We start from the raw sequence: 14,854 nt of genomic DNA, 5'->3' as shown, positions 1-14,854 counted from the left end.
ATAATGATTATTTAATAATTACAGTATTTTAAATACAAAAAAGAAGAGAATAAGAGTATTTTGAAAAGTGTGGGTATGTTTTAGAGCTCTAGATTTCTCTGCATAAAATCTACCAAATACAACACATAGTTCTGAGGAAGGATACATGAAAAAAATCTATTTAATGCTTTCAGTGGAAAATGCCATTGTACATTGCCAGTGGAAAACTTGAGAACCAAAACATAAAAAAATTTTTTTGATAGGATAGATTATTTTTCCAGTGGAAACCTTTTCTTTTGTCAGAAGGCCAGTCTTTTGTTTAAAACAGTTTTAATTTAAAGCAAGTTAGCACAACATTGTTGATACATTGTTAAAAAAGTTGCTATGATTTGGAGGTGGCCACTTATATAGGTAATATGATTCCACAACACTGAAAAATTATTTTCTAAAAAACTTACACTTATTACCTGATTGCTTCCCTTCATTTAGGAAGGGAAAGTCAGAAGAACTCGGCCACCATATGTGTAAATGCAAAGGGACAAATGCATCGCTTTGTGCCTTCATCAATGTCAGTAGAGTTCTGTCAGTACTAAATTACACAGATCATAGTTGCTAGAGAGCACAGCAATTACAAGTCATCTTGTGGAGAGTTGTGATATTACTCTGAAGAGCAAATCAGTATCTCTGGCATTTACAGTTCAACGGAGGTCACTCAAATTATAATTTTGCACCATTATGTTGTAAATCATAGTGATGATGACACATGAAGCCTCATATAAATTGGATTTTATGGGGTTTGTTCTGGAGATGGTTTTTTAACAGACCAACAATTAGTTCTGAAGTGGGACTTGAGAGACTTAAATTGTATATATTTTTTCCTGCCAGAGAGCAAAATGATTTGTAAAGTGCTATTCTTCAATTACTGTTATTATGAATTGCCAATTACTATCATTAAGAATTGCAGAGGATAAGACAATAACTTTTTGATAAATTTTATGACAAATTACTGGCTTGGATTTTATATAGGTTAGTTTTACAAACATATAGCATAAAGCATTTTATTTGAGCAAGAAACATAAAATATAAAGTATGAGAATGAAAGATATTATTATTATAGTGTTTGGAGACTAAAGTGTAGGTACAGAAGTCAAGATTCTAAGAAGTCAGAAATTTGGACGTCAAGTAAAAATGCAGCTGTCTAAACATCAGAACCCTTTAAGGTCTCCCACATCTTGTGTCCTTTGGGGTATATAAACATAGTTATAGCATTTACCGTACACATTTGTATCATTCTGATAGTAGAAACACGATTTCTTATAATTTATTTTTTTTATAATTTAAAATGATACTCTTTTTCAAGATTAACTCACTAAGTATATTTCCTTAACAGACAGTCTTGGGCTCCTAATGCAGCATCCACAAACACTGCAGCTACTTCTCCAATCAAGAAAAAAAGGTATTCATTACCACCACTGCTTGGTTGCCAGAGGGTATATAGCACTGTATTAAGCCTCAGTAATATATCACAATTACATAAAAAAATTACCAACTTCCTCCTCCAGCACACTCAAACTCCTCAGCAAACTTCAAGAATTAAACTTTTACATCCTCTGTCTTTTTCCATGGGATTTAAAAGTTTTATCTCTGTAGACCCAGTTTTGTGAGCCTGGTGGACATGGCACAATGGCTAACTCTTGGCTGCAGCTCCTAACTCAGCTGGTGTACTCATTTTCAATGTCCAGATTTAAAGCACTGTAGCTCACTGTAATTGTGAAATCTCTGATGCCAAACTTGACCCTGTACTGTTGCAGTGCATATGAATCACGCAGTTTTCTGAACGATACACAGCTACCTTTAAAAATCTGGATTTCAGATAGCATTATCTGGGCAAAAATAAAAACAGGGTGTAGAACTAAGTACATTTTTAACTTAAAATGTACTGCTGGTGATAGCCATATTTTTCTACATCCTTCCCAGCTGAAAATTCTGTTCATTTGTGATATTTTATTTCATATTTCATGCATAAAAAATGTGATCAGTAGAATAATGAATGTAGAAATTAAAATGTCATCATATTTATATTAACATATAGACCTGTTTGTTTGGTGGAAGTTTATGGTGTTTTCAATCCAGGCTCTTGAAAGATATGGAAGGCCATCAATGAATTGTACTGCTTCTGGTGTAATTGTTTTTACTTCACAAACAATTGCTGGATTGATAGTTTTGAGGGTAAAAAAAAAACCCACAATAATCAAAAGGAACTGAAAGTGCTTGTGCTGTTTATGTGACCTCTAATAGCCTGATTGTATTTCTTGTGTTGATAATTGACACGCTTTCCTTTGTGCATTTTATCTGGTTGTTCTTTACATGAATGATCCATTTATCTGTACCCCTCAGATTGCAGAAAAAACCACCTAGACTCACAGAATACATTTTTCACAATAAATAAAATTACTGTAGTATTTCCTATTCCATTCAGTTTTCTGTAAAAAATGGTCTAAAAAGTATCAACATGCAGTCTTTGAAAATACTGATAATTTAAGAAAAGTTCCAGGTATTTTTATATACTTCTTTTCTAATATTCACAGTATGCTGTTCAGCCCCAGAGCATTAAAATAACACTGAAAATTTTATTTATTAAAATGTACAGGCAGTCTTGGATGCCTCCCCCAGTTTCAAGTAGTAAGACCCCTACAGAAGCAGAGGAAAGCAAACGGTGTGTATCAGTGATCGCTGGTTGTTTCCTGACTCTTGGCTAGATCTAATTTTGGGAGCAAGAAAGCAGGGCAGTTCTTTGATCTACTGAGTTTGATGCATAGGATGCCCTGCAAAGAGCTCTTGTTTGGGCTCTTTGCAGCCTGATGCCCAGCAAGCATTGACTAGGGCCTGAGTATATGAAGTGCCAGAAACTTGAGGTTACATTAAGTGGTCCCAGATTTTTTCTGTCACGCATGCATTCTTTCTCCATGGTTTCACTTTGACAATTCCAGTTAATTCTCCTCAAGGCAAACATGTTGTAGAGAGACTGGCCATAAGGGCAGGGATCTGTTGCTGCCATTTGGGTTCACGGTCAGGCCCTTGGCCCTTTTGGGTATCAGCCTGAGCAAAACCTCAAAATCTACTAAGTTCCCTGTCAGCAAAGTATCCAAGAAATAGTTTAGAACAAAAAATCAGACTAAAGTTACTTGCAGATGCATGTTTAATGTTTATTTCTGAAGTCATGGTTGTTTCCTGGCAGAATAGAAAGAGAACAGGGAATGTTTCTTGTGCTCTTACCTAAAAGCAGAATATGGATGGTTTCAAATATTAATAAATAAACCTTCATGATATTCTCTGCTAATGTCCACTATTTGCTGCAGCATGGCCTTCTGCTTCCCTAGTTTTAATCTGGGAAGTTTCCAGTGTGAGCCTCATGTGCAGCAATGATGAAAATTAAATGAAACAGAAATGAATGGATATGCTGTGATGTTAGGTACAAGCCTTGGTAGACTATTGCCCAGGGAATTTATGGGATGTATGGCACTGGAAGACTTAAAACCAAGTTTAGCAATTATTTTAAATCTTATTCTGTGTTTACTACCCTCTATCTGTTTGGCCAAGATTCACTCTCCACCCAGCAGAAAGATGGCTCTTAGATGTTAAAGTTTATTTTCTTTGAAGTCAGTCTTTATTAGATGTTCTCAATGTGCCAACTGAGAAGAATTTATCTGGCTTCATTTCAGTATCTTGCTAAGATGATGGTAATTTTGAAAGAATAGGATAATGCTCTACATGGCATCCACCCAGCTTCCAATAGCAAGCTGGAATTCCTTTATTCTTCTCAACACTAATTATCCAGTTACTCCTCCAGTCTCACAGTTCAGAGAAGACTGAAAACAGGCATATTCTTTCTGAAGCTCTTATGACTCTTCCTGGATCCTCTAACAATGCTGTCATCAAGAACAGCTGGTAAAAAAGTGATGGGCATTTAATGATTACTTGGTTTATGTTTTAAAAGTCCTTTGAAGATGTGAAAGCTATTTAAAATTGTGAATATTACTGTAACTAAAAATAGTTATCAAAGGAAAGCCTTTTACTTGCCTGTGAGTTTCAGGAAATAAAGTGCCATGCATAGATGCTAATAAGCACAGTTTCTAAAGGTCACTACCAGTCTTAAAGACTGAGCAAAGAGCTATGTCAGCTATGTCTTTTCTTCAAATTTGAGAATGGCTGACTGATCTGCTGTCCTCAGGAAGGGAGTGCAGCAATCCAATACGTGGGCTTTCTTGGTCAGGGTTAGTTATATACTTTTGTGATTCTGAGATGTGATTCTAGTCTTCCATAGTTAAACATGATATATAAACTTCCAGAGTTCTTTGGAACTCTGGAACTCAGTTCCCACTTGATTAAACACACTTTACAGAACACTTAAAGAAATTGCAGTTGGAGCTAAGATTATAAGCAGCTCACCGTATTTGAGTTTTACGGTTGTGAATTGTGTGCTGAAAACAAAACACTATTAATCAAAGTGATTAACTGGAGAATGTTAACTGAAGATTTATTGTCTTAGTAACATAAAGAATATAGTTTGAATTTAGTATTATGCTACTTGAGTTAAAAACATATTCTGCCTTTTAAAGAAAAAAATATTATCTTGGAAGGAAGGGAAAGTAAAAGTAATTGCTGTTGATTGATCTAAATCTTGCAAAGTGCTTCAATACTTGCATTTTGCTACTTGGTTTCTGAAATGCTTACTCTTCTTTCTCTAGAACCTCTTCAGAAAATTCAGAGGCTCCAACAACGTATGTCTGTCTTACTTTGCTTCTTAGTAGATTTAGAAATGTACCACACTCCTTTGCATAAACCTTGATTATTATTTTACATTTATTTATAATACAAACTATATATAATTCACCTGTGAGGGTTCCTCTATAGATGACATGCAGAAGTGCATGAAGATTTCCTTCCTGGCAGAAATGCAATTATTTGCATATATATTAGAACATTTCATTGGATATTTACTCAAATTGAAAAAACATTAAACTGCATAAATGTTAAAAACTACCTCGCAATTTTAGTTCCAAAGTTATATATGTTGATAATGCAAATACTCTTTTATATGCAACTGATACTCTAAAGTCTGTGAGAGAGTGTGAGCTACATGAAGAAAAAGTGTTAAATCAAGAAGCTCTGCACGTGGAAAGGCTTGTAATAGAAGCATTAACTTAAGATGAATTGATGGAAAGTACTCTAAACTTATTCAAGTGTCTGAAAAGGTTGCTCTAATTTTAGAAAATAAATTCATTAAATTCATTAATTAAATGTACATTTCACATGGTCTAAATTAAGAAAAGGTTACTTAACCAACCTGCGATTTCATGACTTATAATTAAGACAGCTATGCAACATGTCATGCTTTAGTTGCCATACGAACAGAAAAATTCTATAAAAGGAGCAGGTAACCCTCATCAACTCTATCTGCCACCTTCTCCCTTTCTTATAATTATTCATAATTTTAGTATCCCTGTAGTGATCAATTTGATTGTTCACATAAACAAAGAAAAATAGGAAACTGTAAATGTTTGCTTATTTAGCTTTTAAAAAACCAGTGCTTTGCTAGTTAAATAAAAGTTTTGTCTTTATAGATAAGATTTGTTTATCAGGTAAGAGAAAAGGTTTTTCAACTTTTTTTACTGCTAAAGTAATTTTTGAACAGTAAAGAAACTCCACTTTATTACTATATCCATACTAGCAAAACAGCTAGTCTTGGCATATTAGTTTTCCAAAAAGGTCAGTTGATGTGGTAATCTAGTGAACTAAAGCATTACATTTCTTGTTTTATATATGTATAATTCTCTATACACATATTATATGTATTTTTTTATAGTATTTAAAGAAAAAAAAACCAGAAAAAATTCTCAAAGACAATGCAAACTCACTGTGGTTACACCTGAAAGAAATATAGTATCTACAATAATAAATCATTTAAGTGATACAATGTGTTTTCAAGTATCTTCTTGTGCCTTAAGTATGTTTTCACCATTCCTGTTGCAGGGCTGCCCTTTCATCAGAACAGGTGACCCGTCAGAAATCCAAGTCTGATGTGGACGATCAGGCTACAGCAAGGTAACATGGACAGTATAATCAAAACAATGTTTTGATAAGAATTGATTAATGTGATATTAAGTACTCAATTTGCTTTATTTCTATATTTGATGGCTCGTTTGGACATGGTGTTTGATTAATGCAGGATTTATCCAGTCCTAATGAATCGCCTAGAAGTACAAACTCTGAGTTCCCTCTCATTGACTTGCTAAGTTATCTCAGATGTTTCATTTTTTAATCTTTTAGTCTATCCAGCCTGCATCTTAAAAAGCAGCATATAGGTAGTTGCTGCAAATGTTTGGAAAGAGAAAAATCGGGGTAGTATGGATTATACAGTGTATTTTCTTTGCTCTTCAAGACATTGTAGGGTGAAGTAGTAACTACACTTTATTATATATATAAAAAACCCCCAATTTGTGCACTGTAGTGTTAGCATTTTGAATGGTGAAAACCCAACATCTACCCTTTAGGATGACAAAATTAGTATGTTTCAACAGATGGACTTGTTTTTGAGGGATGAGTTAGATGGCATATGTACTAATCTTTGAAAGTCTGCAGAATACCATAAAAATCATTGGTGGAAAAGATATAGAAATTTTAAATTTTTTTTAACTAAAATTTCAGCAAATTGTAAGGTTCTGTGCTGACAGAGATGTTATCTTTTTCAAAGTAGTCAGCAATAACTACCCCATCCCTGGAAGTGTTACAGGCCAGGTTGGATAGGGCTCTAAGCAACCTGGTCTAGTGGAAGATGCACCTGCCCATGGGAAAGGGATTGGAACGGGATGATTTTTAAGGTCCCTTCCAACCCAAGGACATTCTATGACTTTATGATTCTATAAACAAAAAATTTTACTCTGTGTCCTTGACCAGAGTAAAAAGCCTGAATATGCAATTAAAAATTGAATTAAATTAGAAACAGATTTCTAGATATGCACTGAGAATTAAAATAGCTCATTTGCAGTTTCTATGTGGAAATATTAAATGGAGCAGACATTAAAATTAAATTAGCTAATTTTATTTAATTTGATACATAAAGTTCAGTTTTGTGAGGTCTGAAGTTCCAGTCTGTACTATTTTGAATCCTGTTCCCCTCCCCCAAAGCCCTCAAAATGTAAAACCAGTACAAAATGACTAAGAAAACATCCAAAAGATGTCTGACAGTGTAATCCCTAGGAAAAGGGGGAAAAAAAGCAATGTTTCAGAGAAACATTTTCCTGTCGACGAATGTGACAGATCTTAGAGAATTAAATACGCCCAGTATTAACTAGGGAAGTCACGGCCATTCTTCACTGCTAGGGGCTTCTTAAGGTCTGACTTAATCCTCACCCTCAATCAGTTCACATTCATCATCCCCTGGTTGCTCTCATTACCATATCAAGCTCTGTATTCCTGTCCCTTCATTGGTGAAGAGCTGGAGGAATATTTTACTGGTCTGCAAGTTTCTATGGCAACACTGCACTGCTATTTGTGTCAGTATATAAACTGTAAGTAGTCTGTAATCTTAGTGGGCAAAATTTAGGCCTCTCTACTGCTGCTATAATTCCTTTACATTTGGCTGGTGCTTCAGATGTCATCCATCTGCTGCTGATGGGTTAGCTTCACAAAACTACAGATTTTTGTTACATTTTTGCTAACCAGAAATGTGTTAATCAGCTGCCAGCAAAAGTTCCCTTTTGCTATTAAAGATTTCACATAAATACTACATTTTTGGCAAAAATGGTTGTGTCATACAGGGTAAGTAAACAGTTACATGAAGAGTCTACATAGTAACATCAATTAGTATTAGAATATGATTTTAAATTGCATCCTTTAGTTACCTATATTTTTACTTGGAGTAGAAAGATTTTCAAGTCATGCTTTTAAAGTCAGACTTAACTGATTACTTGTCTTTCATTCAGGATTCTGATAGGGATGTTAAAGGAATAATGAATTAATTTCAGTATAAAATAAGTGGAAAACGGCAATTGGCTTTCTAACAAACTGGTCAGTGATAAACAAAAATCTTTCAGAAGGGATTAACCTGGAAAGGATGTCAGATACTCTCTTTTGGCTAAAATTGTAAAAAATAAACCAAACCCAATTATTGTATTTCTTTTAAGGACAACAGTTAGATCTGGCATCCAAACACAGTGTGTGTGTGTGTATATGTATACCTATCTCACCTCTGAAGCATGGACATATGGACCTTCACCTGTTGGATATGATTAAGAGAATGGAATAGGCATCTCATGATGGAATAGGGCATCTATAGATAATCTAGGCAGCATAAGTAGGCTAGGACACAGAAAAAGTAAAGATAACTACTGCCTAATAATTGTGCATCTTTCAGAGCATAACAGGTCAAATCAGCTCTCTTGGTATCTCACAAATGCAGCAGCAGATGAGCACTACACTGGATACGTACAGAGACATTTTTCTGATTTCCTCAATGGGGGGGGCCTTTTATTCATTGCTTATCAAGTCGTTTTTGTGCTTTTTTCCACATCAGTGAAGATGGGAGATTCGCACACTGCATTTTTCCATTCCATAATTGTAGTAACTATTAAATGCAGGTGTTTAAAAACTGGCATTTTTAAAAGGACAGTATTCTGCAGAAAATCACGTTAAACCACTTCAAACGTTCTGAGGGTGTTTTACACAGTTTCAGTCAGGCTTTCATTAATGATTACAGTTAGTATTAAAAACATCTGTGTTTCTATAAAAAGGCTTTTATAATGGGGTTCACTTGTATTGAACTACACATCGTTACAGAAAGTAATGGTATTTGGCATAGTGAGCAACATTTACCAGGGCATTTACAAAGTTATTACCACCAAAGGATGCAGAATAATCAAAAAGCCATATTTCCATAAGTTCATAAACTGCAGAACTAATGAATTTATCTTTTATTTTTCATAGATATATCAGAATTAATTCATGTTAGACATACCTGAGGAAAAGCTTTTGAGGGGATAGTAACAGGGGCTATACAAGAGATTAGAGACAGATCTCACTCAGCTCTTAAGGCATCTGTAGTGAGATTGGTACCAGGGAAAGACTATTAGTCTGTAGGGGCAAAGGGCGTACTGCAGAAGCCCTTACATAAGTATGTCTTTTTTGGTATGCCAGCTACAGAAGTTATCTTGAAGAAAATATTTCAGCTGTATATTTGCAAGTATGTGGGTGAGAGAGGCAAATTCTAGGGAACAGAAGGGACTAGAATAAATTTTTCTGGCATAATTAAGAGAATCCTATATTCTGTACGTGTTTTTCCCCTAGTGTACAGTGTGACTCACTATTATTACTCCTGTCAGGTAGTAGAAAATTCAGACAATGCTCTAAATCTGTGTTTACTATGTTCCTTTTTAATGATACTCCTATTTGACCCAAGATGTGTTCCCAGCTCTCATTGCAACAGATTGTGAAAGAACAACACATTAATTATCTGTGCTTAAACTAACTGTTGTAATATGATCTCACATTTCCATGTCTATCAACATCCGGGAACTTTGAAAGTGGAAAAAATACTAGATCCAGGGTTTTTTTTTTTAAGTCATTAAAAAAAAAAAAAATAGTGAATTACTATTGACTTGGAATTTTCCAAACCAATGGAATTAAAACCATGATGTCAGGTCTCCTAAATGACCATTTATTGACAAAACCTTTCTTGTTCTAGAGCTACGTAAAGCACAAAACTGAAAGAACATGTAGGTGCATTTTGCAACATTGGCTAGTTATGTGTTCTTGTTAGACTGCCATCCCTGGAAGTATACAAGGCCAGGTTGGATGGAGCTCTGAGCAACCTGGTCTAGTGAAAGTTGTCCCTGCCCATGGCACAGGGGTTGGAACTGGATGATCTTTTAGGTCCAGCCCAAACCATTCTATGGGTCTATGAGATAGGCGATTCCAAAGAGCCACTAGAAATATTCAAAGGAATTCTCTTAGGTGGGACTAAAGTTTAGATGGCAAAAATTTAAGGCATGGCTCCTGCCTGAGTAATTTCTGTGTGAATATTCTTTTGGGATGTCTTCTATTTGCTCTGACTTTTTAGCTAGACCATCTGGAGACCTCTAAAATTTTCTGGAGCACACCTGTGTGCCTCAAAAATCGTTGGAAGCAAGGATACTGAACAGAACTCATATAAGCACACCCATCATTCACTAGCTTGCTTTTGCTACAATGACAATTGTTTCTTTATGGTAAAGTGAAGTGGCTTTACACTTTCTAAATTGCTTTTGATAGAATAAATCAATACAGTAATTTTTAATTTTTTAAAATTTTTTTATTTCAGCAGAAGGTCCTTCCAAGTGACAGGCTCCTTCTGTCTCTCAATTTTGATAGATTTGGCATTCACTGTAATGCTGGTTTGCAGCTTTTCTGCCTGTTGATACAAATGATTCACTGTTGCACAGCTTCTGTGAAGAGATTCAAGCACATTATTCCTAACTGAAATGTTAATACAGTGTTTCCAGGGTCATACGTATCCTTCCAGAAAAATGGAATAAGTTGTCTTTTTCCAGTGATCTTTCCCAGTCTATCTCGTATAAAACATTCTGATCAACAGCTTCTTCCTCTGTATTTAACTCCAAAATCCTCTGGGCTAAGCATTACGCTGGTTTTGGCACAGTATAAATTGGCTTTCACAGTTGACTGCATTGCTCTTCTGTTCCCTACCCTCAGAGGTTATTGATGAAAGGTCTGAGTGAGGGCTCCTGGCACTGATTAATGAGCATAACAATGTGGAAGGAAATACACCCTGCTCCAGGATAAATGCCAGTCTTTCCTCAAAAAATTCCTTTATTCATTCTCAGTTATACTGGTCAAAACCTGATACAAGGACAGTAAAACAGCCATAACATCAGATCAAAATTCAGCTGGGCCCATGATGTTAAACTTTACCCAGTAAGATGCCTGACACATTTAATATACTCTAGACCAACTCTTTTAGTTCAGAGTTGGAAGGTCCACTTGGCAATTGGTTGTTTTTGTCTTGTCCTGTGCTGACATGACTAGTTCAGAAATGTCCTTATGGTTTTAGCCAGACTTTCTTAGAGAGGTCTTTGTGTATTCCATCATGTCAGAAGAAGAAGCTGTCGATCGGAATTCTTTGTAGGTCAAGTGGGAGAGATCACTGAGGAAAGGACATCAGATGCAACTTTTTTGGTATCACATTTGAAAGTGTTCTATGTATCTTATTATCTATTAGAAAAAGAGAGTCCTCTCAGTAGTTTTTATAATTCTGGTCAGTGCTTTTAATCAGAAAACCAATGCAGATCTGTTAAAAACACTATGCATGACTCCTTTAACAGAGCTGCTTCTGGATTGCTCATGATTATGTTGATGATGACAGAGTGACTAGATTCAAAACCTCACTGAGTATGCCTGGATTTGACATCAAGTGGCCCAGTCATTAAAGGCATTCCAGCAAGTCTGAAATATGCATGGTCCTTCAGACTTCTAGTCCATATTATAACACTTACAATATTGGTGCTTGGGTATTATGTCAACTGTTGGTGTATCAGCAAAGATGGATGATGAAATTCTAGGCAACAAGGCAAGAATGCCTTCAAGAATTAGGGAATATTTGGAACTGGATAGAAGCTCAGGACTTTAACAGATTAGGTAAATATTCACTGAATAATGAGGCAGTCGTGGGCTCATACTCTACTACGTCATCCTTGAGGTTCAAGAGCTTAGCTGGGGTCTGTTTAAAATGTCGTTATTCACTCCCACAATTTCACTTCAGCACTAAGGACAGTCAGAAAAATGTGATCAAACTTTTTAAGATCTATTTTTATTGATGCTTTCTTCATTGCCTTCAGAATTTGAGAATACAAATATTAGAAAGATTTTCATTGCTTTCTCTGAAGAATAACATCACTAAAGCTTTTTTGCCAGTGTGATTCATGTTTCCTGCTTCTATGCCATTGGAACTTTACCTGAATGTTTTCAAGATTAAAAAAAAAAACCCCAAGAAATCAGAAAGAACTATGAGATGTGCATGAATGTGTGGATCGGATTCATTTGTGTTTTCCATTTTGATGGTGATCTGACTTGGCACCAGTTACACCAGAATTTCAGAACCACTATCCACTGAAATAAGTGAGATTCACAATAATCACAAGCATAAATCACAGAACAGAAGGACTGAAAAGTATTAGATCTCTATCTCAAGCTGAGTTAGAAATCAAATGCAGACTGAAAAGCAAAGCGAAATGTAGACAATTCAATTTCTCTAACTTTTTGATACAGAGCATAAAAGGAAAAAAAAAATCACACTTTGTGATTATATATGACATTCATTTTTCTACTTTTAAAGATTGCTTACTGAAAATGTCCACAGATCTTTCTTACATTAAATCAACAAAGGCATGAGGTATCTAACGTTAATAGAATCAGGTATTGCCAAAGACACTGTTCCATAAAGAAGGAACATTTGCTGATATTGATATAGGATCAGAGATATTAAGCTTTTGAAATTTAGCTGATTTCTGAAGAGCTTGTCACACAAGCCTTATATAATTTCCCTTTCTGTTTGTGTCTGAGAGGCATAGGGGTCCAAGATATAGGAGAATAGGAATTCCTGGTTAAACTGAGCCATAAATTTTGCATGCAGCCTGCCTTGACAGCTTTTTTTAAACCTACTTTAGTTACGTTTTTTGCTAGTCTTTTATTCTGCTGGACTGTCTTCATTAGTTGTCAGATTTCTAATCCTATTTTACACAAGCAGCTAGAGGCAAAATAGCAGACAGCAGCAGCAAAGTTCCTGGCTGACAAGCCTATAGCATGAGGCCCTCAGTGTCCCAGTTGCACATGTGTTTTTCTATCCTTCAGGGAGGGGCTTAATTTGGATTCACAATGCTATTTTGAGCATTTTTCTGCAAATATGTTGTTAAAGTCAGAATAGGCGCTTTTTTTTTCAGCAGGTGGTCACTTACAAACAGAAAAGTAAATTAATCAATAGAATTGTCTTCCATACTTTAACAATAACAACAAGCGTACCTAGGTCTTAATCCAAATCTTAATGTTTCTATTTTATAAATTAATTAATTTTCTCCAGTACCTGAGATCCTTTTGTACAATATGTGATACAAAATTTTCTGTACTGCCATTCCAAATATTTTTATGTAGAATACAAAAATACATGTTAGTTATTCTGAGTTAGGTGCTCCTAAAAACTTCAGTCATGTCCTGAGTTTTTTATTAAAATATTTCATCCTATTGAATTGTGAGCAAACTATATATTCTCCTCCTGGCAGGCTGTCTGACCTACCTCATTCTCATCCATTTCAAAAACATTCACTCTAGGCAGAGTGTTCACAGGATTTAATGGCTGTCTCAGAAAATACTATACTTGGAGGTGGCATCCTTTGGAATGACCTATGAAAAATGTCAACATCCATTACAGGCCACCTACCATATTTGAAAGATATTTCCCCTATATTGTCTAAATTGCTTTGTATAGAAGTTTTATGCTACTGTTTTCCATCATCATCTATGTTTTAAAAAGTTGTTGACAAATGTAAGAAGTATGAATTCAATTCAGCCAGCCTTGGACACCAAAACAGTTTATTTTTTCAAGTGAAAATTATACTTGCAACTGGAAATCCTTCTCCACAGGAGCCTTTCACTGCATCTGATACTCTGATATTCAAAAAGCTTTTTTAATGTATGAATATAGGTTAGTGTTTTTCTACTTTAATACTTGTCACCTCTTTTAGAAGTATTAAAAATGATCTAAGTTATATTGTTGATTTTTAACACAGTAACAACTCTCAAATGAAACCTAACCTGTAATTCCGTTTAGGTTCTGTAATGCAGATCTACTCTAATTTTTAATGTGAGGCTGGATTATGTTCTAATACCAACACTGGTTGATAGCACTGTGTGCTAATGCTAAAGTAAACGTAGCTTTGCTAACAAAGAGAGATTTAAAAAGTCAGCAAAAGTATGCCACGAGCACAATCAGATAAATTCTGAGTTATGCACCCTGTCATGCAGTTTTTCCTACCTTACATTTTGTCCTTTTATAAATAACAGCTCTTTAACTTTAGTTGCTAATAACCTGAACTATGCTCGAACCAGTAGCTTGCAGTAGTGTATCCTATGTCCTCTGCTTTTCACTAAGGCAGCCACCTCAAGGCAAAGAACTTGCTGGATGTCAGTCCTGGTTACTTGCTGCAGTCATGTCAGGATGTTTCATGAGGCTGAAAGTTTGAGAAATGTTACCAGTACAACAAATTAGTATCTTCCAAGGTTCTCTTTTACAGAACTTTTGTTTCATATGAGCCATAACCTTTAGCTGAACAGGTCAGTCTGCTTGTATTTTTGTGTGGAAATCTGCAGCTGCAATTGTTTCTGTTCACTTATTAGGACACTTCAGAGTTCATGTTCTGTGAATCAGGCTGTAGATGATAAGGAGTGCACTAGTAGCCTCACCTAGGTAACAAGTAAAATCTTCCCTGCAAGCCAGTCAGTGCACTGGGGTGCTCAAAGCACCGACAAGAACAAAATAACGTGGCAGGAAGTAACAAAATGCTGTCAGCTGCAAAGTCATGATGATTTAAAGATTACAGAGGGGAACCCACTCATCTGTCCTTTGAGTTGCACCAAGGATTAATGTGGGCCAGTACATGCATTTCTGAAGGAATAGGTCTTAAATTACTGGAAATTTCTTTCCCCCAGTATTTCCAATCAGGCAGTAGGTCAAGTTTGAACTATTTTAGATAACTCCTCATTATTTTTTTGAAAACTGTGCGAAGTGAACAAAGCAATTTAAGGTAAAGGAAATCTGAAGTTACGTGGAAAG

The 14,854-nt window shown here is 35.5% G+C and overlaps 1 protein-coding gene across 6 annotated transcripts in view; it reads left to right on the top strand.

The window, feature by feature from the left end:
- SCEL (sciellin) overlaps positions 1–14,854 on the top strand; it is a 69,853-nt gene that overhangs the window by 38,381 nt on the left and 16,618 nt on the right. For 3 of the 6 annotated variants that reach the window (XM_017725806.1, XM_017725805.1, XM_017725804.1), the window contains exons 8-11: positions 1,370–1,435; positions 2,630–2,695; positions 4,728–4,760; positions 6,013–6,084. In XM_017725806.1, the coding sequence (XP_017581295.1) occupies positions 1,370–1,435; positions 2,630–2,695; positions 4,728–4,760; positions 6,013–6,084 (237 nt within the window). The remainder of the gene's footprint in view (positions 1–1,369; positions 1,436–2,629; positions 2,696–4,727; positions 4,761–6,012; positions 6,085–14,854) is intronic. The other 3 variants (XM_017725808.1, XM_017725807.1, XM_017725809.1) reach the window with 3 other exon arrangements.

Source organism: Corvus brachyrhynchos, unplaced genomic scaffold (assembly GCF_000691975.1).
Source record: "Corvus brachyrhynchos isolate BGI_N302 unplaced genomic scaffold, ASM69197v1 scaffold121, whole genome shotgun sequence".
In the NCBI taxonomy this organism is placed as follows: domain Eukaryota; kingdom Metazoa; phylum Chordata; class Aves; order Passeriformes; family Corvidae; genus Corvus; species Corvus brachyrhynchos.
Note: the sequence above shows the minus strand (reverse complement) of the source record. Positions and strands in the feature narration are given on the sequence as shown.